A 24,023-nucleotide genomic window follows, 5' to 3' on the forward strand; every position below is an offset into this window, starting at 1 on the left:
CGCGGGAGAGGCGGCAGGGGGGCGCCAGCGCGCGCGCTTTGAACGAGACGGCTCTCGCGAGAGCAGCGTATGGGCCGCGGCGGCGGGCCCGCCCCCTTCGGCGCCATGGAAACGGCCGCGCTAGGCCGCGGGGTGAGCGCTGCGCCGGGCCTCGGGCTCCCCGCTCGGCTTCTGCTTGGCCGCTCTGGCGGGGGAGCGGGCCGGCTGCCGCCGCCGTTACTGTTCGCTGATGCTGAACCTCTTGGCGGTCGCGCTCGTCCCGGGGACCCGGTGCCGCTGTCCTCGCTCGCCCGCCTCCTGCCCCGCCGCGTTTTGCAGCCGTTCCCGTGAAATCCCTTTTCTTTTCGCGCTTCCGGGTGGCCTTGGCGGGGCGGGGGCGGGCGGGGCGGCCCCGCATCTGGTGCGGTAGGAGATGGTTAAACCAAGCGAGGGGCTTTCCCTATCCTGAGGGTAATTGCCGGTGAAAGGCTGGGTAACTGGCGGCTCAGCTCGCTGTGCCGTTCATTCTAATTCGGTTCTGTTCCTGTCTCTCTGGCTTTACTTAGTATCTACGAGGGTCGGAACCGACTTCCTGACCTGAGTCCAGAGCCTGTTTGTGAGGAGCCTTGGAACCAAGATGAGTACCATCAACTCCCAGTAAGCTGCTGCTGTCTACAGCTCTGTGTTCTTCTGTCATATCATATAACAAATCTTTTGTATGTTTGGAATGAGTTGAGAACAGCAAAGGTCATCATTTGGGTTTACCCTCAGGTCCTTACGATCATATGTACAAAGAGAAAAATCGAGTGTTTGCTTACCAAGATTTTTTTAAAGGCAGAAGACATACAAAGGATTCTTTAGGTTTTTGTTAAATATTTCAGAGAGGTGGTTGCAGCCTCTGCTAGAGTAGGCTGATTGGGAAAACCAAATCGTCAAACTGGTTGGTTTGGTGAAGGAAGGGCTATTTACAATAAAAGTAGTGAAATGCTTTGAGAATATTGACAGGAGTGATATTTTAGTAGAGTTTTATTAACAAATCTCCTGTGTGTTTAATGACTTCAGACAGAAAAGGTTACCTTAAGAAAGCTGGTGTTGAAATCCTTAAGTATATTTCCCTCAACACACATTTTCCTATTTTATTCAGGGATGACGAAGATACCTTTAAAATACTTATTGCTACTGATATTCATCTTGGCTATTTGGAGAAGGATCCAGTGCGTGGAAATGACACATTCGTAACTTTTAATGAAATTCTGGAGCATGCTCAGAAAAATGAAGTAAGTACTGCTTTTTGGAAAGTGAAGGAGTGAGACCATGCAAAGTACATTCCAACCTGCCAGAAGCTATAAAGCTTAGTCCTGGTTCAATCTTTAGTCATTTAATTTGATATTACTAAACTATTTATTCCAACAGTAATGTTTCTGTTTAGTAAAAGGAACGCCTATTCCTTTCTGAGAGCATTTTTCTTAAATTATGACACTGGTTGGACTAATGGTGTTTTTAGATTGCCTACACTAGTTCCAGTAGTATTTGGAGAAGATGTGTCCCTGCGGTAAGGGAAGGTGATTATGGAGAGCAAGGGTAATGATACAAAGTCTTTAGACAACTTGGAAAGTAGAAAAAAAAGTTAGGAGGTGTTGAGTTGCTGAGATGAGCAGCTCCGGTGCCGACAGGATTGACAGTGGAGTGCTCCAGTGTGGTGTGCAGTGGGATTCCCACGCCAGGGGAGCAGAGAGTGCTGCTAGGAGCCTGCAGCTCATGCAAGAGCAGCTAGTGTGACCTGTGCGGGTCCAGGCAGGCAGGACGCGTGGTACAGAGGATTCCCCATCCTCTCTCTGCCTGGCTGAGCACACAGGGGGCAATGCTGACAAGTCCCTGCCTGGCACATCAGGCACGTCCCCTCTGTGGCCGCCCCACCTGCCCAGGTGCCCTCGCGTGATGGGCGTGAGGCTCTGCAGGTGGAACCGAACAATAACGGGGACGATGGTTCCTCTAACACAGAGGTGTCGGTGAGGTTAAGTCAGCCTACACCCTGCATCAGAACTGCTTCATAAAGAACAAAAGACGGGTCCTTGTCAGCAGGCTCCCTTCTGATGGGACCGGAAGGCCCAGTGCACAGACCGAACCCACTTCTTAGGGAAGGCTGCGGCCTCCCTGGGGCCCGGGTTAAAGATGTGAAGAGAAACCTTCCCACCCTGGTGCAGCCCTCAGATTAGTACCCATTGCTGATTTCTCAGGCAGGCAGCAATGAAGGTGCAACATGAAGTCTGAGGGCAGTTGGGAGGCTTCTGGGCCTTGGGATGACTGGTTAAGGGACCAGGACCACAAGCAGTGTTCTACTCTATCCTTTTCCAACCTAAATGATTCTAGGATTCTATAATATGATTCTATTCTATAAATCTGTTTTTAAGGATTGAAAGTTTCTTAGTGAAATTATTCGTAATTTTGATGAAGAGGGGTTTTTTTTGTTTTTCCCTAATGCTTTTTCAAAAGCTTAATATATACGGAAACTCAGCTAGTACATTCTTGTCGTGTTTTAACCTCAGCTGGAAACTTAAGTACCACAAAGCTGCTCATTCTACCCTGCCCCGCTCCCCCCTCAGCCCCACCCCAGAGGGATGGGGAGGAGAATTGGGGAAAAAAGTAAAACTCAAGGATTGAGTTATTTTAATTATTAATAAAATAATAATGACAATTGCAATGAAAGGGAGGGAGGAGACAAATAAAATCCAAAGGGAAGGAAAAAAAAGAAGTGATGTACAGTACAATTGCTTACGACCCGCTGACCAACGCCCAGCCAGTCCCTGAGCTGTGATCCAACTTCCCCCAGCTTATATACTCAGGATGGTGTTCTGTCGTATGGAATGCCTCTTTAGCTAGTTTGGGTCACCTGTCCTGGCTGCGTCTCCTCCCAATTTTCCCCCAGCCCTCTTGCTGCTAGGGTCTGAGAAGCTGAAAAGTCCTTGACTTAGTATAAACATCACCCAGCAACAACCAAAACCATCAGTGTAGTATCAACGTTATTCTCATACCAAATCCAAACCACAGCACTGCACCAGCTACTGGGAAGAAAATTAACTCTGTCCCATTTGAAACCAGGACACTTCTCAAAGTAATGTGGTGATAGCTACTGCTTTCTTCCCACTTGCCATCACAGCAATGAAAAGATAATGTATCTCTTTGTGCCTTTCAAAGAAAATGTTCAGGAGCCAATCTGGAGACCCTTATTAAAACACTTCACTGGAATTTTTGTTGGGGTTTTTTTTCAATTGTTTCGGTTATTTTTTCCTATAGCTCTTCAGAAATGGGTCTTTTTTGGTTTGATTTTGTTTTAATGAATAACTTTAGTTAATGTTTCTTTCATGAGGAAGTTAAATACTGTGTTGACAACTACCAGCTTGTTTTACCTAGCAGTCCAGATATGAGGAGATACATGGAACTCCTTAGAAGAAATAATTTAAACAATTTGTTTTGAAGTCTTTCAAGGTAATACAGAATGTTGTATTAATATAATGCAACTTTTTGTTATGTACAGGTGGACTTTGTTTTATTAGGTGGGGACCTTTTTCATGACAACAAACCTTCCAGAAAAACAGTACACTCTTGTTTGGAGTCACTAAGAAAATACTGCATGGGTGATCGTCCTGTTCAGTTTGAAATTTTGAGTGATCAGGCAGTTAATTTTCATTATAGCAAGTAAGTATGTTCCTATAAATTACGGTATAAGGTTTGGTTTGCACATTGAGTGAATGCATTGTGATTTTTGTGATTTCTATCCTCCATGACTGGAACCTTGAAGTTTAGGCCTGTTTGTGTGGTACAGTTTACAGGATGACTTCACTTGTCATCTTTTGTAATCTAAGTCTATAATGGAATGCACAGAATTTTTTAAGAAACTTCTGGATGTGTTGTGACAGTTGATACATTTATGTAATCTATAGTTTCTATCCTGCAAGTACAATGCAAATAAACCAATTTAATTGAATTGCTATGGTAAAATTGGCAGAGTTCTTTGTGTGCAAACAAAGGTTGCACAGCTCAGTCTGCTCCTCTTGCACATACCTCACAACAAGTTGTGCAATTCTGTTTGGGCTTGCCCTAAAAAACAGGATCTTTTTACTAGCCTGTTCACAGTGGGAAGTGCTGTTCCAGTCCATGAATAAGAATCCTCTTACATTGTATAGCTTAAGTTTATCCATAGCCACATAGTACTCATTTGTGCTGCTGTCATAATATATTTTTGATGACATTAATTTGAAGAGAATATTGAGAATTTTCCACAACTTTGCAGATTAGCTTTTAACTTCTAAAAAATGTAATTAAAAAAAAAAATACTTTTTTTTTCCTCTTCTTGTTCAGGTTTCCATGGGTGAATTATCAGGATGGGAATCTCAACATTTCTATGCCAATTTTTAGTATTCATGGCAATCATGATGATCCCACAGGGGTAAATATGATCATAATTGTGTACTGGGCTGTTATATTACAAAAATAGTATTATAGAAATAGAGATTTGTATAGAAATACTGTTCTTGAAGAACAGGCTAGTTTTAGTCAGTTGCTCCACTCTTCACGTAAATATTTTGTGTATCTTTAGGAATTCTATTAGTTAGTGACAGGTTAAGCATGACATTAAAAAAGAGGGAGGAAAGAAGTTAAGGGATCCATATGAACTATGTTTAAATTCTGAATTTATGTAGATTTCTCTCATTGAGAACAGAATCACTTTTCATACCAAGAAATGGCAGCCCTTCAGAAAACTTCTAATACAAATCCTATCTGTTGAGACTGAAAGCCTTTTTCTTAAAGAAGGGGAATTTTGATATTTGGACTTGTGCATATGCAATTGATATGAATCTTATATTTTCAAAGAATATAATCTAATAATGATGAAATGCTAGTTTAAAAATCAGCTACTAAAAGTAAGTTGGAAAATTACTTTTAGAAAGCAGCAAAGTGTGTGTGTTGAATTAAAAATGTTGCATTTTATCTCAAATAGCAGTGTATCATGGAGATGAGTGTTTTAACAACAGAAGTTTAACTTTGGACTCACTGTGAAGTAGTTAGCTTAACCAGATAATTTTCTATAGTAATTTAGACTTTGACTGTTTGGGTTTTTTTGTTTTGTTTTTGTTTTTCTGAATGATTTAATATTTAATTTCATGTTGTTCAAATGAAACAAAACTTGTAAGGAAAAGGGATTTTCTTCAATACCCATGAGTACTGAAAACCGAAACTAATATGTGTGGTGGGGTTTTTCAACCACAGAAGTTACTTGTCCCTTTTGAGTCTGTTTCACTTATACTTTAAAGATTAAATGTTCATTTAAAATTTTTTATATTTGTTTCTTAATATTTTCTACAGGCAGATGCGCTATGTGCGTTGGATATTTTAAGCTGTGCAGGATTGTTGAATCACTTTGGACGTTCAACTTCTGTGGAGAAAATAGATATTAGTCCCATTTTATTGCGTAAGGGTAGAACAAAAATTGCTCTGTATGGCTTGGGTAAGTATTAGGCTGCCAGACTGTGGCTACACTGTTCATGTATTACTGAAGCTCAATAGGTCTAAATTAAGTTGGAACAAACAGAGCTGCAACAAACATGAAAGCCTAAGTAATGCTCAATCAAAGTGTATCATTCTGTCACAGTGTCAGGTTTCTCCTCCTGTTGTTGTCACTGGCTGACAGGAGTTTTTTTGTTTGCTTTTTTAAATTTTAAAATAAATCCTTCGGTAACTTCATTTCCATACTTCTGTTGGCCTTAAATGAACCCTGCTTAAGTCAGCCATAGATAGTGCCTGTGTATTGAATCAGGGCAATGACACTCTTAAATTCTCGCTGTTGTGTATTAAGTTTACTTCCTCCTGTTCAGGTAAAACTTAAACATTGTGTGTTCACTTGACATTTTGGTTATATTTAAAAACAAACTGTCGGAGCAGAAAGCTAATGTCTGACATACCTGAAGTGGTTCATAAGTAACATCTGTCACAGGTAACCTCAGTTTCTTTAAAGAAGCTTACAAAGAGCTTCATAATTTAAAGGTATTCTATGGTAGGTTTTCAACTTCATTTTGTCGCTTTCTATTTTCTCCTCTACCCTCACTTCTTACTTAGAATGGTTATGTTTGACTGTTTTCATCTGGAGAAGTTAACTATTAAGATCTTAATTTTTCCCCCTTATTTTACGTCCAGTCATGAGTACTTAAACACTTATTTCCAAGCAACCTTTATAGCTATAAGTTAAGTCCTAGTTGGCTGTGATTTCATGTGTTTAATGAGATACTTTAAATGCTTACTAGATGTTCTAAGGGTTAGTAGTGAAGGTTCTAATGCCACAATACAAAAGTTTTCAAAAAGCATTTGAACTTTTAATACCCCAAATATTCATGGGAAATTCAACAACTTTCAAAAGTATGGGTGTTTCTTCATGAAAATGTTCATGTGGTGTTTCTTTGAGCTTGTGCCAGATTTATATACCCTCTTAACTTTGTCTGATTTAGAGAGCACTTGTTCTTATACAAAATATGTCAACTCCATATGGGGTTTTACTAAAATGCGTCGTGTACCCTGGATATGGATGGTTTGGGGGTTTTTTTGTCCTTGTTAAAAACATCAAGGAAATAATCATTGACAAACAGTTCAGAAGTACTGCAGGCTTTTTCATGCTGTGTGGGAAAGCACAGACTTTGCAGAATTCATGGTTTATTTCTTGTTTTGTAGAGAACTTCAAAGTATTTTTAAGAACTCCATCTCTATTCAGTACGATCTGTTTTTAGATGCCACCCTACAACAAAATATACTTCTTACTCTGTCAACAAGAAACAAAACGCCTCTTCTAATATTTTTATTTCTGCCCTTAGGCAGTTATTTGGCACAGAAAACTGGCAAGGGTTCTTAAACCAGATGTAGTAGTTAATGAAACTGCTTTTAGCAGTTGTTTAAAGGTAGATTTAATGTTAAAATGTCTGATTTTCAGAAGTCTATGTAGTAAAATAGCCTATTTATACTTTGATTTGTTCAAATTCATAATCATGCCTCGGACTTCTTAGGTCATGAAAATGAAGATCTGATCTGGCCACAAAGTTGTATTCTTCATGATCTTTTTAATAGAGTTGCTAATAAAAATGCTATAAAATAAAAGAGTTGGTTTACCACACAAAAATGATTAAATGTTTTGTTTTATCCATTCCAGGAGCGATTCCGGATGAGAGGTTGTATCGTATGTTTGTCAATAAACAAGTAACCATGCTGAGACCAAGGGAAGATGAAGATAGTTGGTTTAACTTGTTTGTGATCCATCAAAATAGGTGACAGTATTGAATGAATTTCAGTGATTTTTAAATCTGTTGTGTTACTTCATTAAACTGCCTTGAGAAGGGTAGGTGAGAAAGCCAGCTATGCTAGTTGGTGCTTCTTGTGAGTAGCTGGTCTCTTAAGATTTTCCCAAATGAAAGCATTGTTTTACAGCTCTTCTTGCAGAAGAATCATAAAGGAAAAGAGTGTAAATAAATGAGTTAGGGATGTTGGGAAACTGCTTCCTAAGCTTTTATAATTAGGGGCAGCGGAGGGTTTGTAGTATAATATGCCTATAGTTTAGTCTTGTGTGCTGCTTAGAGCTGAAAGCATTAAACTTCGTATTGTATTTTCTATCCTTGTTTGAACCATAATTTGACGAGTACCATATCTTCCCTTGCACTGTTATACTTTGCAGGTTCTCTTGAACAGAGGATAGGTAACATGTTCTTTCTGCCTACACACTTCTCCCAGCAGTGGTAGTAGGAACAGGCGGAATTCCTTTCTTACAATTTTTCCTGAATAAGAATGCAATCCTTATGTGCAAGTAATGGTGAGACAGAAGTAAACAAATACAGCTCAGATCATCCTGTGTACTGATCTCTATCTAGTAGGCTGATGGAGCTCACTCATCCTCCATCTCCTCTGCCTTCTGGAAGGGGATGGGAGGTGGTGTGTCCCATGTCTAATTCAGTGCTTTTTACCCCACCATTTAAAAAAACAACAACAAACAAACAAAAAAACCCCCACAAAAACCCAAAAAACAAACCCCGAAAAAGGCCATGAGGTGCTATGAAAGCACTTGTACAGAAAAACCCCTAAAGTCTTACAAGCCAAATACTAAGAAAAGGGAGATCCGTACAAAAGGATGGGAGCAGAAAAGAATGAGCTGTGTAAGCTGCCTTTTTGTTTAACCAAACAATTGTGTACGGAAGAAATGTGAGGAGTACCAGATATGAAATGTATATCAGATATTTTTTGCTGGAGTTTCTGTATCACTTTAAATCACACCTCCTTCACTCCCTCTTTGTCCGCCCAGGACTGTACACATTCTAACTATTTTTCTCTTTTCTTTAACAGGAGCAAACATGGAGCTACCAACTACATTCCAGAGCAGTTTTTAGCTGACTTTATTGATCTTGTTGTGTGGGGTCATGAACATGAGTGCAAAATCGCTCCATCTCAAAATGAACAGCAACGTTTCTATGTTACTCAGCCAGGAAGTTCAGTGGTGACATCTCTGTCCCCTGGAGAAGCTGTGAAGAAGTATGTGATCTTCTCTTTTTCTTCTTGTTTATCCCTTGCCTTATGTCTCTCATGTGTTGTGTTGAGAAAGGAAAAATATTTCCTCTAAATATGAAAGGATTTGTGTTATAGCATGGGTTAGCTTCAGACGTAACAAATTAAGTAGATGGAATTAGTGCCTAAAATAACTTTTGCTTTATTTAGGATTAAACCTAACATTTGAAGCAAATGGAACATCTAAGAGGAGTTACACCCTTGTAAGTTGGAATACAAGGAACTGTGTACATGTGCTTGTGTATGGAACAAGCAAAATCTAAATACAATAGAACTGAAGTTCTGAGAACTTCCTATAGCTTTTAAACTTTTGCCCCGGAAAGTAAACATTAATCTAAAACAAATCTTTATGCTATAGCTCTCTTCTAGTAAGTTACCTTTCTCCTTCTAGACACATTGGTTTGCTGCATGTTAAAGGGAAAAAAATGAAAATGCAGAAGATTGCTCTAGAGACAGTGCGAACTTTCCACACAGAGGATATTGTTCTAGCTGATCATCCAGATCTTTTTAATCCCGACAATCCGAAAGTAACTCAGGCAATACAAGCATTCTGCATGGAAAAGGTAACTTGTAATGCTAACAGTATACGGATAACTGTATGGACAGGGAGTAGGATCTGTGACTGGTTTTAAGACTGGAAGATGAGAAATCTTGTGTCTTGCCCCATGTTATTTGAGATGAACTTAGTCAGTGTTTCCATAGGAAGCTAATTCCATGACATTCACTGCAGCCTTAGCTTCCAGATTCTTTGACTGGGATAACTTATTAAAGTAGGCTGGAACTGCCTTTATGGGGCTTCGTATCATTGTTGTACAAAACCCCCTGCCTAAGAGTGGGTGTTGGTTGGGTGTGCACTTTGGAAACAGCACAAATACATGCACCTAAACCCTGAGAGCTGGGCTGTGTGCTGGCACAGGCTGCCCAGAGAGGCTGTGGGGCTTCCTTCTCTGGAGACATTCAAAACCTGCCTGGACGTGACTCTGAGCAACTGCTTTAGATGACCCTGCTTTAGCAGGGGGTTGGACTAGATGATCGCTAGAGGTCCCTTCCAACCCTGACCATTCTGTGATTCTGCGAAGTGGCAGAAGTAACTAGGCACGTTTATTAATTGCTCTTGATTCTTCAATCTGTGTAAGTTTCTTCCTGCTTTTCCCCGGAACTAGAAATTTAGCAAAGGATGATAGCTATAAAGTAAAATAGTATGAGAGATCAGTGACGTAGATACTGCCAGACTGCCCTATAACTGAAAGATAAGCCTTTCATTGTGATTTTTTTCTCACTTGTTCTTGTGGTTTTTTTCTGGATACTGGTTTATATGTCTGTTCAGGAATGAGAGCACATTCTAGAAATACTTATTATTGTAGCTCTGCCCCCTGCAGCTGTATGTATTTTAAGTTATACCTGAAGGGTTCAGGCATCTATAAGAGAACAAAGTGGAACTGAATTTTGAATTCTGCTTCACAGGTTGAATTGATACTGGACAATGCAGAAAGAGAACGCTTGGGAAATCCACGCCAGCCAGAGAAGCCTCTCATAAGATTACGAGTGAGAAATGGTTTGGTTTGGATTGCTTTGTTTTGAAAGGTTACTGTGAGAAGTTTCAAGGCAAAGTTATGCTTTTTGTATAAACACATAATATATAAAATTTCTTACTGTGTACAGGCAAATATAAGTAATCTTTATACCTGATTCTGTTTACTTATAACCAGTATTCTACGGTAAAGGATAAGATTGGTCATAGGTGTACTTCACTTCTGGCCTGAGTAAGGGCATCAAAAGTGGCTATTTACAGTTTTTCTTGGGCCATATTATCCTGTGTTTGTTCCTAACCTAATTTATGGAGACTGTCCTGAAGACTAGTAAATAGAACAAGTTATGAATCTGGGCTGTTATTAGCTATTTTTTTTAATATTATTATGGGCTATTATTATTCATTAACTGTTCTGCATAGTATGGTAAAGCATTAATTTTAGGTTGACTTATATTTTACTTTGATTTTTCCTTTGAAGGGTAAGAAACTAATCCTGATTTGTGTGGCTTCTCTACTTCTGGGTGTTTCACATCTAAGTTTTTCCTTTCCTCTCTTAGGTTGATTATGCGGGTGGCTTTGAACCGTTCAGTGTCCATCGTTTTAGCCAGAAGTACATGGACAGGGTGGCTAACCCAAAAGACATCATACACTTTTTCAGGCGGCGTGAGCAAAAAGAGAAAAAAGGTAAATATAAAAGAAGGGATCATTGACTTGCTTTGGTTTTCATTATTCTTCCTTCATTTAGTTGCCCAGCACTTGCAAAGCCTTGGTGTCTGCCATCTTAATATGTTATAGAAGGAGTAAAGATGCATTTAATATATATATTGCACAGGTATTTCTGTTCTGTTTCTGGGTTTGTCTAAAATTCTCATGTTCAGCACAGCATCTTCTGACAGTTATTGATAAATAATTCCTTTTTCTTCAGCCTCAAACCTTATTAAGTTGCTTATGGTAATACATATAGCTCCATACCAGACTGAGTTACTTTATGATTCTATGATAAGTACCATGAAAGGCATTAAACACTTCACTCCTGAGGCTTCTCAGAGTGAGTTGGTTGGTTTGGAGCACTCTGCAGGAAAAGAGATGGGTGTTGTGCTTTTTCCTTTTGTTTTTTAATTTTGTTGTAGTAGCATAGTAGCAATTAATTTGTTTATACCTAAAATAGTAATGGAGAGGGATGGGTTTGAGAGATGTTTGTATTCCAAAAAAAAAAAAAAAAAAGGTCCGAGTGTACGACAGCATTTTGTTTGCCCTAATTAATCATGTGTATGAGGTGCTCTTGGCTTGTCTGTTCCAGGTACGTCTCTATTCAAGCAATTGTGGAAAACAAATAATAGCTGTTACTATTGTAGCATTTCTCACTGTGCCTAGAATTTTTAATAAATGTTTAATAGATGTTGCCCAAATACTGGATTTGTAATAGTCACTAATGAAGATACAGCTTGCACAAGAACATACTGTGCTAAAGAACTGTTAATCCTAGTGCTTTGTAAGTACTCAAATTCCATTGACAGTTTTTACGTACACTGTCAATTTTACAAAGTTCAAAACATCATGTTTCATTAATAAAACCTGCTTTTAGTGAGGCTTTTTTTAATTATGTTGTATTAATCTTGGTTTATTTTGCTCTGGTTTTTTTAACAGTTGTGTAATCTCATTAACATTTTGAGAATACCAGATAGCTACCACATCTGTCACCATGTTTCATCAAAGTGTTTTACTTTTTCCTAGTTAATGTGCATCTCAGCTTCAAGAAGAGGATGTAAAAACAATACTATGGTTCTTTGCATTGCTTTATTAGATGTCCCCTAATACAAGGGAGGTAGCTAATAAAGGAGAGTTGTCAGTACATGTGCACATAATGATGTGGTTCAGTACAGGTGATGTAAAGACTTCATGAGTGCAGAAGTTACTGTTGTTTCCTTTGTCATAGCTGCTTGCATATAGCAAGGCTAGCAAAACAACATCTGGATGTCTGGAAGCAGTCTGTAGTCCATTGATATTACTTTGCATGGTATGTGGTAACCTCAGGTGATTATCCCTTTCATCCCTCTGTCACTCCTATCTTGCTGCCCAAGAATGGGGGGGCAGCTTTAATGAGCTAAGAGCATTTTCTACTGTAAATCAATTGGTGTGCTTTGGAGGAAAATTTCTTCTCTAGTAACCATTACCTGCAAAAAAACCCCAACCCTTATGCTTTGAGTCCTTTGATTTTCTTCCATTTGTGATCTTCTAGATTTCAATTATAATAACCTTCAGGACTTAGTGTTCAATTTATAATTCCAGTCATTTGGTAGTTAGAAGAACACTTTGTATCTGCTAGACGTGAAATTGTCTTGTACAATTATCACATCTATTATATTTACCTGTGTTTCCAGAGAACAGACTACAATTAGAACAAAAAACGTTTACATGTAAAAGGGTTCACAATTGTTAGGAAAAAAGGTTAACATAGGCATCTTATTACTGTCAGTGGGATGATAATTAAAAGCTGCAAATGTGGGTGACAGTGCCACCATGCTTTTCTGTTCTAGACAGTGATCTTAATTTTGGAAAACTGCTTGGCAGACCTGCTTCTGAGGAGATGACACTGAGGGTAGAAGACCTTGTAAAACAATATTTTCAGACAGCAGAGAAGGTATCTACCTTTTATGATTTTTATTAAATATTTTTTAGTGAAATATAGTTTTTTAATCTTTTTTTCTTCCTTAATGCAAGTAGTGTACCCTTAAAAGACTTTGACATTCATCAAGAAGTGAATCTATTTTCTACATAACTGTATGTGAATTCCTGTATGAAGTGTATGTCTTAGGTTAATAGGTAACTGTTGTATATATGTTATATAGGGTACCTGAACACATGCTGGTGTGAGAACATTATGGTGACCCTTCATGTGAACTTGTGGTGTCTGCCCTGTACTAAATGATGTGTCATGTTCTTACAGGAGCAGCATGCTGTGAGTGAGAAGCTACCTTAATACACTGTAGGGTCAGTGTGAGGCTGTACCACTTACAGTGACCAGCTGACTTGGAATAGCTTATTAACTTTGCAGTGTATTGGTGTCCTCAGACATAGTGCAATTCCACGTTATATTTAAAGCAGAGCGGGGAAAAGGAAGAGAGCCCCCCCAGTAGTTTGCCTTCTCTCTACCCTTCCATTAAACCTGATCTATTTCCCTTTCCCAAGACCAGGGCAGTAACTTCTCAGAGGTAAAAAATACTCATCAGTGAGTCAGATGCCTAAATGCATGAGCTTACATGATCAACCGTAACTTTCAGAAGCTGCTTCAGAACATGCCTTATAGAAGGTCATTAGAGCAAGGATTCCTGAGGTAAAGATCCCCCAGATTATATCATCTTGCCTAACTTTAGACACATTAGGTGTCAGTACTAGGATGGCATAAATCATGCCCTGGAAGGGCTGTTTGCCTTCTGAATATGATAAGGGAACCCAGGGTGACTAGTTCAGAAGTAGGTACTTGTCAAACATGTGCCAACCCTAAATCCCATGGGGAGCGGTAGCAGTGTCAAAGACAGGGCACTGTATTATTCTGCGAAGAATAAATTTTGCTTTTACTCTCTTTTCCTCCCTTATTCTACAGAACGTCCCTGTTACACCATCTTCCCACTTTGTATGCTGTTGTATAAACAGCTCAGTTACTGGTCCCTGCATTTGCGGCCTGTTCAGCAGCTCAACATCTGTAAAGACTGGAAAGAGTCTGTTGGTGTTCTGGGAAGGCTTGCAGTAGGGGGATAATATATTAGTTAACAGTGGTAATGAAAGAAGGAGGGGAGGGGGAAAGCATATTGTGCCCCAAAAGGATGATAGGGGTCTTAAAATTGTGTTAAGGTAGCTTGTGGTTTAGGTTTTGCTAGACACCTGATCTTGTCTGATGAGGGAAACAAATGAGCCCTCAGACCCTGAGGTGGCACAGGGCCATAGTTGAATGTTCAAAAAAATTTAGACCAAAACCACCTAACAAGTACCAGACTTTGTTCAGTTCCGGTGTTGCTGGTAAGCTGAGGCCTGGGAATTAAAGTCACTGCCATTTATCTCTTTTAGCAAGCTTGCTTTTTTTTTTTTTTTTCTTTGGGAGAAAGCTTAATTGCTGAAAGTCAATGTGAATGTTCTGTGTCATTACAATCACTCGGTCTTTTGAGATCCTTACCTTACTTTTTTGTAAACTTCATATTTTATAATCGCTGTAAAATTTATTCCTTGGTGCAGCATTATTTCAGGAAAGGATTTATGTTTCTGATGCAACCCTCAAAACAGTTCCTAAAGGACACCTGGAAGGATCAAAAATAGTTGATAAGCTTATATAATGCTTATTACTAATCAATTGTCTGTGCTGTAATTTAGACAAAAGAGGCTGCTATTTAAACAATACTGCCCGTGTGGGAGTTTCATTCTCAGAATGTCTCTTCTTACTGTATTGGGAAGGAGGGTAGAGAAGAGAGTGTCTGCGAAACACCACCAGTAGCATCTACTACTATTACTAATTAGTGTCTGTAGTAATACCTTAATGTAGAATATCTTGATGAATGTCATCTCACTTGGTGAACATATGAGAACTATTGGTATTTATAGAATTGCATTTCAATAGAGTAAGACTTCTGTTTAATAGCTCTTGATGCTTCATTGTAATAATTTGCCCTGCTATGTAACTGCCATTTTTTTAATGTTAGAATTTGACAGTGAAACTAATTTGGAATCCATAATAATTCAGAGCCTGTTTTTAATAGCGTTTTTATGTCTCTGCAAGTTGGTCTTAACTTTAGCTTGAATAAGAGAGGGGAACTAGGAAAGAATACAGTTTACCTTCTCTCAACAATACATTTTAGATATGGCTAGCATTATAGTTTCTTTACTGTCTATGAAGCTTTTTTCTTTGAGTCTTGAAAATACTTGGTTAGGTAGGTGTAACGTGCTAGTAGCCAGATGGTTGTAACTATATTATGATGGGTAACATGTTTGCTTATCACTGTGCTTTTATCTGATTGAAATCTTGAATGCATGTTACCGATTTTGGAACCAAGTTAATGTAATAGTTATCTGAAACCGGAGGAATATTACTCACTTTCTTTGATGACAAATGCTTCTTAACAAAATGTTTTCCCCAATTATGAAGAAAGGACAGCTTTCACTTCTAACTGAAAGAGGAATGGGAGAAGCAGTGCAGGAGTTTGTGGACAAAGACGAAAAAGATGCCATAGAAGAGTTGGTGAAATTTCAATTAGAAAAAACACAGAAGTTTCTTAAGGAGCGTTGTGCTGATGCAGAGGAATCAAAAATAGACGAAGAGGTAATACTGTGTTAATTCCTTAGGAGAGATCAAGACAGACAGTAATAAAAACAGTGCTCAAACCTGGTTTAATAGATTTGTGTGATGTGTGTAGCATGTGCAAACTCACTTCTAGTCATTTTCTGGAATTAATAAATATGGTGATGAAGTTTCAAATACATAATTTAAAAGCTTGTATTGACTCTCACATACAAGGTATGCTTGTACTGATTCTCACTTTATTTGCATTCACATGCGTAGAAAAGATGTCACTAATATATGTAGAACTACTGTGAGAAAGATGTAGATATAATCTCTTCTTAGCTCTTTCATACTGGCTTAGGGAAGAGTACAAGAACAGGACAAGCATAAAGGAAACTAATCCTTCAGGTGCTCTACAAGCTTCTAACTGCTTGCGGCTCAGGGCCTCCCAGAGACAAACCTGGATTATGTGTATCTAGTAAGCCTTAATAGACTTCTCTGACAACTTTTTGAGGTTCCACATGAGGCTAGGTATTTAGTTGTAATATTCAAGCATTGTGTGACAAGTTGTTCTTTAGCTTAACTGTGCCCTGCATAAAGAATAATCTGGTGGGGAGAGGAAGGTTGTGTCTACCTGCTTTCTTTCTGATTGCTTTCATTCACAAGGGTTTGGAAGAGACCGTAAACAATCAGTACCTGTAGGCTTTCTGTGCCACTTTGGGTTTTTTTGTTTTGTTTGTATTTTGGACTACTATCTTTCCCTCTCACCCATCATATCTTTTTACATACTTGACAAGTTGAGCTTTCTTAGTTACACATGTATTGAACATTTGTCTCTTCCCAATACCATTGTTTTCTATCTTGCTTCTTCATCTGTACCCCTTGTTTTCCAGTTATTCATATTTCACTGTCCCTTATTGTCAAATTACATATACTCTCCTTCTCTTGAACACAGTATCTCCTGTTTTTCATCACGTCCCAAGCTTTTTTCTCCCCAGTGATGTAGCTCCAGTTATTAATAGAATGTGAGATTCTTAAACTGTAGGACAGCATGAAAAGACTCTAGACAAACTCTTCAGTTATTCTGTGCTCTTTTTTTGCCTCTCACATGAGCTTGACTTCTCACTTACTGTGTTTTGATTGTATGAAATGGACTATTATTTTGATGGGAACTTTTTTTTTTTTATAATCAGGTGCGAAAATTCAGGGAGAGCAGAAAAAAGAACACTGACGAAGAGGATGAGGAAGTTCATGAGGTAACTCCTTTGAATTTTGAAAATAGGCTGAAAAATGAAATGGTGACTTCTGCATATGAAGTCACTTAGCAGTACTTCAAACGGTCCTTGCCAAGAAGTGCCTGTCTGCCTAGGCAAGATAAGTAAGTCTTTTTTAAAATCTTCTTTGGTATAATATGTGCCTAGCTACTGTTTGATTTGGCTTTTGAGATCTCTTTTCTTGTGCAAATTTGTGGACCTGAGCATTCAGTTGTTCTTGCTTTGAACTGAGGTTAGACCAGGCAGGTGATCTTCAGGGATCTGTCAGCTTAAACTATTTGTGATCCCATCACCAGTGGACATGTGGATGGGCTGTATTGAGTGATACTACTGGAACAAATTGTTATTATCGGTAAATCTTTAGGTAATTCTGTTCTCATTGGTAGTCTTGGGTCTCCCAGAGATTCGTATCTAGGTTGCATATGTCTTCCCAAAGAGAATTGCCAACCACTGACAGCTTTGATGCTCCTTTGTCTTTGCAAGCTATGTGGGACTGGAATGAAATTTTGAGAAAAAGGACACCTGGGGTGAGATTCAGTTCTTCTGGTCTGAGATCTCTTCACATGAACTAGGCACCCACTGTCATCAGTGAAGATGAAGTCAATGGAGCCCAGAGGGTGCTTCCTCCAAGCAGATGTACATATCTGACACAGGGTGACCTGAACTGTTCACCAAACTCCACTGACGGTGTATCATATTAACTAGCTCCATTCTGTTATCAGAGCTTAGCTAACTACTTTATATGTGCATGTCTTAAATTAAATAGACTAAAGGCTGTCCCTGCTTTTTGACAGACTTCCTTGCCTTCCATAACGCTGTGGATTTGGGTGTTCTAAGCCGCAGGGGTTCAGAAGTATATATCACAAATAGGATTTAACAGTGGTACATTCCATCATTTAAGATTCTTTTTCCTGTAGCACTTACTGTTCCATTTCAGGCAATGACCAGGGCTAGAGCCCACAGGTCTGAGGATGCAGTCCTTGTCAGCGCCTCCAGTGATGAAGAACTCATGGATATGGGAGTGAAAGGCACCGGTGATTCAGATGATGGCCTTCCTGCAACACTGAGCCGAGGAAGGGGTCGGGCAAGAGGAAGGGCAAGAGGTGCAAGAGGACAAAATTTAACAGCAAGAGGTTCATCTCGAAGGGGAAGAGGTGAGAAAAACTTCACTTTCTTTGTACTGCAGTTCTTGAAAAGGCAGCTTGGTTCTGATGCTTCCATCAAGTGGAAATTTGTCACTTAAGGACTCTACTGGAAAAAAAGTTCTTCACAGGTATTTTTGGTATCATATTGCGTACAGTTGACTGCCTTATGAGGCTTAAGTTGTGACTTTTCCACAGGGTGATGAAAAGAAAAATACCTTGCTTCCCAGCTATGGAAACATAGCAGACTCTTTAACAGATGCATTGTTGGGAAGGTCTGTGCAATGGAGTGCATGGATAAACCTTGGTTACTGCTAAAGGTAATGCATTTGATCAGTACAGAGAGGAGATGAAGATTGTCTCTCCTAATGCAATTTACCAGAGACTTCATTGTCTCTAGTGACGGAGAAAATGGGGAGTGTTTCCTAGCAAAATGAAGTAAATAGCTCTTTGGTTATGTGTGATTATGCACTTTACGGTGGTAGCAGTACTTCCATTATATATATATATATATATATATAAATAAAAAAAAACCGATGGGGTCTTGCAGTAATGTACTGCTTTGAGTTGTCTCCGTAATAGCCCAAAGGTCTAAGAGCAGGATGAGTTGAAACAAAGGCAGTCACCTTAGGACTGATTTGGTTAGTGCCTTTAAACTAGTTCAGTGAGCGTGTGCTCCAACACTTGTGGTGCCATCAGAGCCCGGGGGAGTGTTAGGAGGCCGAGTCTGTGGAGCTTTGAACACTTGGCCCAGAGCAGTTCTTCTGCGTGTAAGGAGGGCTTTGATTCAAGGAAAAAAGTCAAGGAGTAAAGAGGAATGTAGGGTTTTGAGTGACTTCCCTCTCAGTAATAGTAGACTAAATGGTGAAAAAAACCCAAATGACTGATTTCCATATTGTTTATTATCCCTACAGGAAACACTAGCCAAGAGTCAGCTACTAGCAGCAGAACCTACAAGCCTGTAACTGCGCCTGCCAAAAATATGTCTATCCTGGATGGTAGGCCTTTGATCTGTCCATTACTCTAATCTGCTCTCTCAGATTGTAATGAAGGTGTTTATTTAATGAAGTGCCTTATTGCCTTTATTTCTATCAGTCCAATTCAGCTGTGAGAGATTCTTCTGGTTCTAATGAAATAGAATAGCTAACAGTGATGAGAGAAAGAAAAATGGAGAGGGGAGGAGAAAGAATAGGGATATCCTGCTGTCATGAGTTAAAATGAAATGTGTCAGGGGCTTCTGGCTAGAACTGAAAATAGGAAAGATCTTACTGTATGCAGTTCCTGAAGGAATGTGACTTAATGGCATCTGTTTTGTGCAGAACATTCCTCAGTGGATAAAAAGTTAAACTTCACTGATGTTCACAAGTTAGTAAGCTTTAATGAAAATCCATTTAATCTTGTATTGTAGCAAGTTTTAAGAATGCCAGTTTTTACTAGGGCAGAGAAATCTACCTGCAATTTAAGCTGCATGTGTGAGTAGCCCTTCCTTGCTACACAGGAAAAGCTCTGAGGAAATGGCGTAGGTGATAGTATTAAAGAAAAAAATACTGCTCGCAAGTCTATACTTGAATCCCACACAAACTACCTGAAGGTAGAGCGAGTTTTAAATTAATTAGTAAATTACCGAAATTTTAGGTTGGTCAGCAAATGACCTGAAATACTACAGAGAAATCAATTTTAGCAGTTATGTTCATGTCTAAACTGTTAGACATACAGGAATATCAATTATAGTAATATTTTTCTCTTCCTCCTAAGTAATCGGCCAGAGTGGGAAGCACTTGCTGCTGTGCAGAGGGTTAGATCCCTGGGTTGTCAGACTCTAGCAAAGGTTTTGGGTTGGGTTTGGGGGGGGTTGCTTGGTTGTTTTACAGAAGAAATGCATGCTAAACAGATTTTAAGTAAAAAGAATGATATAGTGTCATTCGCATTTTATTGTGTGAGCACTTTAAAATTTTTAAATTTCTTTTATTCTAGCCTTTAGGTCTTTGAAACCAGAGCCCTCCTTGAATTCATCTAAATCTTACTCTGAGGTAAGAAGCATCTTGCATGAGTGAAATTGCACTGCCTTTTGCTGCCATTTGATTTGAAAAATAAATATATTGTCAAAATGTTAGCCAAAACCAGCAGATGTTCCCAAGCTATGAGTTCCAGCAGTAAGATTCTGCATGTTAATATGTAGACCTTTTGTACCCTTTTTTGGTGTGATGTTTGTCTGAGAAAAACAAGGACCATGTTTTATTTGTGACCATAGTCTAAGATACAGAGTGTATATGCATGAGTATTTTGGGGGGTTCTGCAAGAGCAAAGATCTGAAGAGCAGAACTTGTGCTGTATTTGTATGTTGTACAATTCTAGCCTTGGAACCCTGTGAAGTGTATAAATAGGTAGGTATATACCTGGAAAAAAACCAAAGGCTCTGTGCTACAGTACTTTAGTATTAAGTGCTACGTTTCTGTAAGAATAAATTCTGTGAAAAAGCTTTATAAATTATATACTTTTTCAGGATATTATAGATGATGACTCAGACCTAGAAGATATTTCTATTGTTCCTTCTTCCAAAGTAAATCAAAGGTCAGTATGTTTGCTTCATGAATGCTACCATTGCTGCCTTATTTCTGATTGGCAATTAGCAGAGTCCAGGGATCTGATCCACTACCTGAAAAAAACCAGATTTTAAAGAAAGTCGTAACGCTACTTAGGAATTTATATAATATTTTACCTGTTAATGTGGCTGATCTTTCTGTAACAATAAATCATGGGATCACAGAATGGTTTGGGTTGGAAGGGACCTAAAGATCATCTAGTTCCAGCCCCCTGCCACAGGCACAGACACCTTCCACCAGCCCAGGTTGCTCCCAGCCCCATCCAGCCTGGCCTTGAGCACTGCCAGGGATGGGGCAGCCACAGCTGCTCTGGGCAACCTGTGCCAGTGCCTCACCGCCCTCACAGTAAAGAATTTCTTCCTAATACCTAATCTAAATCTACCCTCTTTCAGCTTAAAACCATTACCCCTTTTCCTGTTGCTCTAGGGCCTGGTAAAAAGTCTGTCCCCATCTTTCTTACAAGGGTAAGATCCCCCCTTTAATGTCTTGAAAGGCCACTGAAAGGTCTCCCTGGAGCCTTCTTTTCTCCAGGCTGAACAACCCCAGCTCCCTCAGCCTGTCTTCACAGGAGAAGTGCTCCAGCCCTCTGATTGTCTTCATGGACTTCTGTGGACTTGCTCCAACAGGTCCATGTCCTTCTTATATTGGTCTCCTGACTGAAATAAGCTAGGTCAGAGCTTTACAATTAATTTGTTAGTTTGAGCATTTGAATCGTTCTACTTACTGCTATTTCTGTTAATTCTTAATCCTGGATTGGTGGTCCAAATCTAAGTGAAAGAGCAAGTTATTGGAATGCCTGGTATTTGAGAACATGGTGATGCTTTTTTTTTTTTTCTTTCTATGTTTCAAGGTTGTCAAGTACACCTTCATTTAGTAAAAGAGGTTCACAAAGCCAAACAGCTAGAGGAGTTGATTTTGAGTCAGATGAGGTATTGTATATAGTGGTCTTTTTTTCTTTTCTATTGCTTACTGTTTTACAGCTATTTGAATAAAACATTTCAGAGTAAAATTGAATATTTTTTTTTTCATTAACAGGGCTGGATTATTGCAACCAGCTTTAATTACAATATATACATAATAATAAAAAATCAGGCTAGAGGGGATCTCGGGAAAATATCCAGTCCTTTTTCCTTTCAGTTCCTAATCAGTTAATTATCATTCCTGAAATGTGTGGAACAGGTTATTTTGCCGGGGGAAGGAGGTAATCATAAGATCTTCTAGTGCTTTGCTATTTCCTTTTGTTTGTTGATGTATTTTATTCTTGTAAAAAGGGATAAGTTTGGTTTTTTACATTTAAAAATGGCTATTTTCCAGGACATTTTATTGTTGTTGCAAATTATGTAAATGCATTTAAAAAATCCAAAACACTATCTTCAAGTTCAGGATGTCTGTTCTTGCGGTGTATATTTGAACTGCTAGGAAATGGTTTCCTCCATAATTAAACAAGTCTAACTTTATTCACAGTATTGGACTGAATAAAATATACATTATACCGTCAAATACTGTGCAGTAAGTTTTCACAGACTAGCAGACTGTCATGTATGGTCAGGATCCTAGCCTTAACAATGTCAGACCACTTCAGAGAAGATGTTACATTCTTGTCCCTTCCCTCCACTATGCTATCTCTTCTTGTGGTACCTGAAATACAAACCTAAATGTTTTCTTGAACATGCAAAAGGAACAGTATTTTTGATTCATGCACATCTCGGTAAATTATGATGTGTGATATGTATACGGATATAACTTCATTGAGGTATGTGCTGCAGGTAATGATAATGTTTTCCTAGGTCACACTTGAAATACAGATTGTTCCTCATTTTAAGTAGCTGTTCTGAACATACTGACTTAAACTCAGTTTCTATTCTCTGCACATCTGTGATCTGGACTTTTAAATCAATGGATAATTTCTTTCATATCAAAACCAGCAAACCAGGGCTGTCAAAAAACATGACCAGGCTTTCTAGTTTAATCTAATGGTGGCTTTACTTTTAACGGCTCAGAAAGCATGCTAGTTCTAGTAACACACATCTGTTTACAAATTGCAGGAGGAATTTGATCCATTCAAAAGCACTGCAACATCAAGAAGAGTGAAGTAATTTCTGGCTTGCTGTACAGGAGAGACTGTGGAAGTTTGTGAAGAAAATGCAAAGCAGTATGCAAGTCATACCCTATATATTTCTCTGTAAATGATGGCTTGCCTCCGATCTGCACCAAATTCAGTGCCACTGAAAAAAACCAAACCAAAAATATTTCACAGAGGTGAAATTTGGGTGTTGCATTGCTTGATACATTAGACTAGAGTGTCTAATATTCTGAAGTACTGCCTGAAACTGCAAGTTCTTTCTAAAACTTTTAAAACCCTGTTTTCTTTCTGCGATGATAATGCAAATAAGTAATCTGTTTTATAGAAAACTCCATCTCTTGGGATTGAATTTTGAAGAGGAGGAAATTTATGAGAGTATACAAGTATGGATATGGACACTGACTCACTCAGCTTAACAGAACATGTACTTATTTGCAATTTTCTATGGATACAGTTGAAAACTCTGAAGAGTAATAGCTTTACCCAAAAAATACAGTTTTCAGTATTGAAGCTGGAAAATGTTATAATGCTTTCAACTCTAGTAGAACTAAACCCACTATTGCACTGTTATTAAAGGTCATAGTATATGGGAATGAAGTCTGCTGTGTAATTAAAGAGGTGCCAAAGGGGACTGTCTTTTCACGTTGGAGACATCCTAGACAAAGATTTTAGAAATGTATATAGGATTAATAGGAATTGTATCAATGGACGTTTCTACCTTTTTGTTGTGAGTTTAACCCAACCAAAAAAAAAAAAAAAGGTTAACCACATTTTTTTTCAGTTAGCTGTCCTATTCACAGCGGCTTTGTATGCAGTGTTAAACGGCAGCAGTTCTCAAATTGTCTTATATAGAAGATAAAGATGGCACACTTCATTTCAAGGGGAAAAATGTACGCTGGTGTGTGTAGAAAGACTGTACTATAAACAGATACTTCTAATTTTTATGTCTGTTAGTTGTATGGGGGTGGGGGAGTAAGATGGTCAGAAAATCATTATTTCTCAGAGATCACACTGGAAATTTTTTTAAAAAGTCACTTCTCACTCACATAACTTCCAATCCACCTGCCCCAGGAAAACTCAAAAATTCAGCAAAGCCATGCTAGCAAAAGATGGTTCCCAGGGAAATAGCTGGGGCAGAGGGAAATGCACATTCTTGCTGTATAATTAAAAAGGAAAAAAAGGTGTTACTCCTTTTCTTGAATGCTTCCAAATTACACTAAAAAAATGAATCTGGGTGATTATTTTTTTTCAATTATTCTTACAACCTTTTTTTCACCATGCCTGTTTTCTAATTTAAGTTTGAGTGTGCCATTGCACGGATGTTTTTGATGACTTCTTTTCATTACTTGACTCCATGAGCTCTATAGCTTTATTCCATTTTCTAAATACTGTTCACTTTATAAATTGCATCATTTCACAGATACCTTTTACAGAAACCAGATAAAGCATACCAAATCCTGATATTCCTGTGCAGCCGCTTCCTTTGCTGTCGGTGGGTGCTGGGGATGGTGGAGTAAGGGTGAAGTCAGCAGGAGCGTGTACCAAGCTGA

The 24,023-nt window shown here is 38.8% G+C and overlaps 1 protein-coding gene across 2 annotated transcripts; it reads left to right on the forward strand.

Annotated features, from left to right (window-relative positions):
- Nucleotides 1-4: 4 nt before the first annotated feature.
- MRE11 (MRE11 homolog, double strand break repair nuclease) lies at nucleotides 5-23,934 on the forward strand. 2 transcript variants are annotated; one of them, XM_055802095.1, is made up of 20 exons: nucleotides 5-132; nucleotides 546-636; nucleotides 1,124-1,256; nucleotides 3,515-3,675; nucleotides 4,339-4,426; nucleotides 5,344-5,485; nucleotides 7,172-7,286; nucleotides 8,353-8,538; nucleotides 8,963-9,134; nucleotides 10,036-10,116; nucleotides 10,660-10,786; nucleotides 12,640-12,743; nucleotides 15,237-15,410; nucleotides 16,565-16,627; nucleotides 17,583-17,799; nucleotides 18,702-18,785; nucleotides 19,762-19,817; nucleotides 20,291-20,358; nucleotides 21,241-21,319; nucleotides 22,436-23,934. In XM_055802095.1, exons 2-20 carry the CDS (start codon nucleotides 617-619, stop codon nucleotides 22,484-22,486), a joined length of 2,121 nt encoding a protein of 706 aa, XP_055658070.1. In that variant the 5' UTR covers nucleotides 5-132; nucleotides 546-616; the 3' UTR covers nucleotides 22,487-23,934. The 2 variants fall into 2 exon arrangements, with proteins under 2 accessions (XP_055658070.1, XP_013160730.1); XM_013305276.3 differs by lacking the exon at nucleotides 5-132 and adding an exon at nucleotides 293-450.
- The last annotated feature ends 89 nt before the right edge of the window (nucleotides 23,935-24,023 follow it).

Source organism: Falco peregrinus, chromosome 4 (assembly GCF_023634155.1).
Source record: "Falco peregrinus isolate bFalPer1 chromosome 4, bFalPer1.pri, whole genome shotgun sequence".
In the NCBI taxonomy this organism is placed as follows: Eukaryota; Metazoa; Chordata; class Aves; order Falconiformes; family Falconidae; genus Falco; species Falco peregrinus.

What these genes read in the sequence shown, in the direction of transcription:
- MRE11 (XM_055802095.1), top strand. Translation starts at nt 617, where the DNA reads ATGAGTACCATCAACTCCCA. An exon ending in AAATATGTCTATCCTGGATG is followed by an intron (nt 18,786 to 19,761) that starts GTAGGCCTTTGA and finishes CTTTTATTCTAG; the next exon opens with CCTTTAGGTCTTTGAAACCA. An exon ending in TCTTCCAAAGTAAATCAAAG is followed by an intron (nt 20,359 to 21,240) that starts GTCAGTATGTTT and finishes CTATGTTTCAAG; the next exon opens with GTTGTCAAGTACACCTTCAT.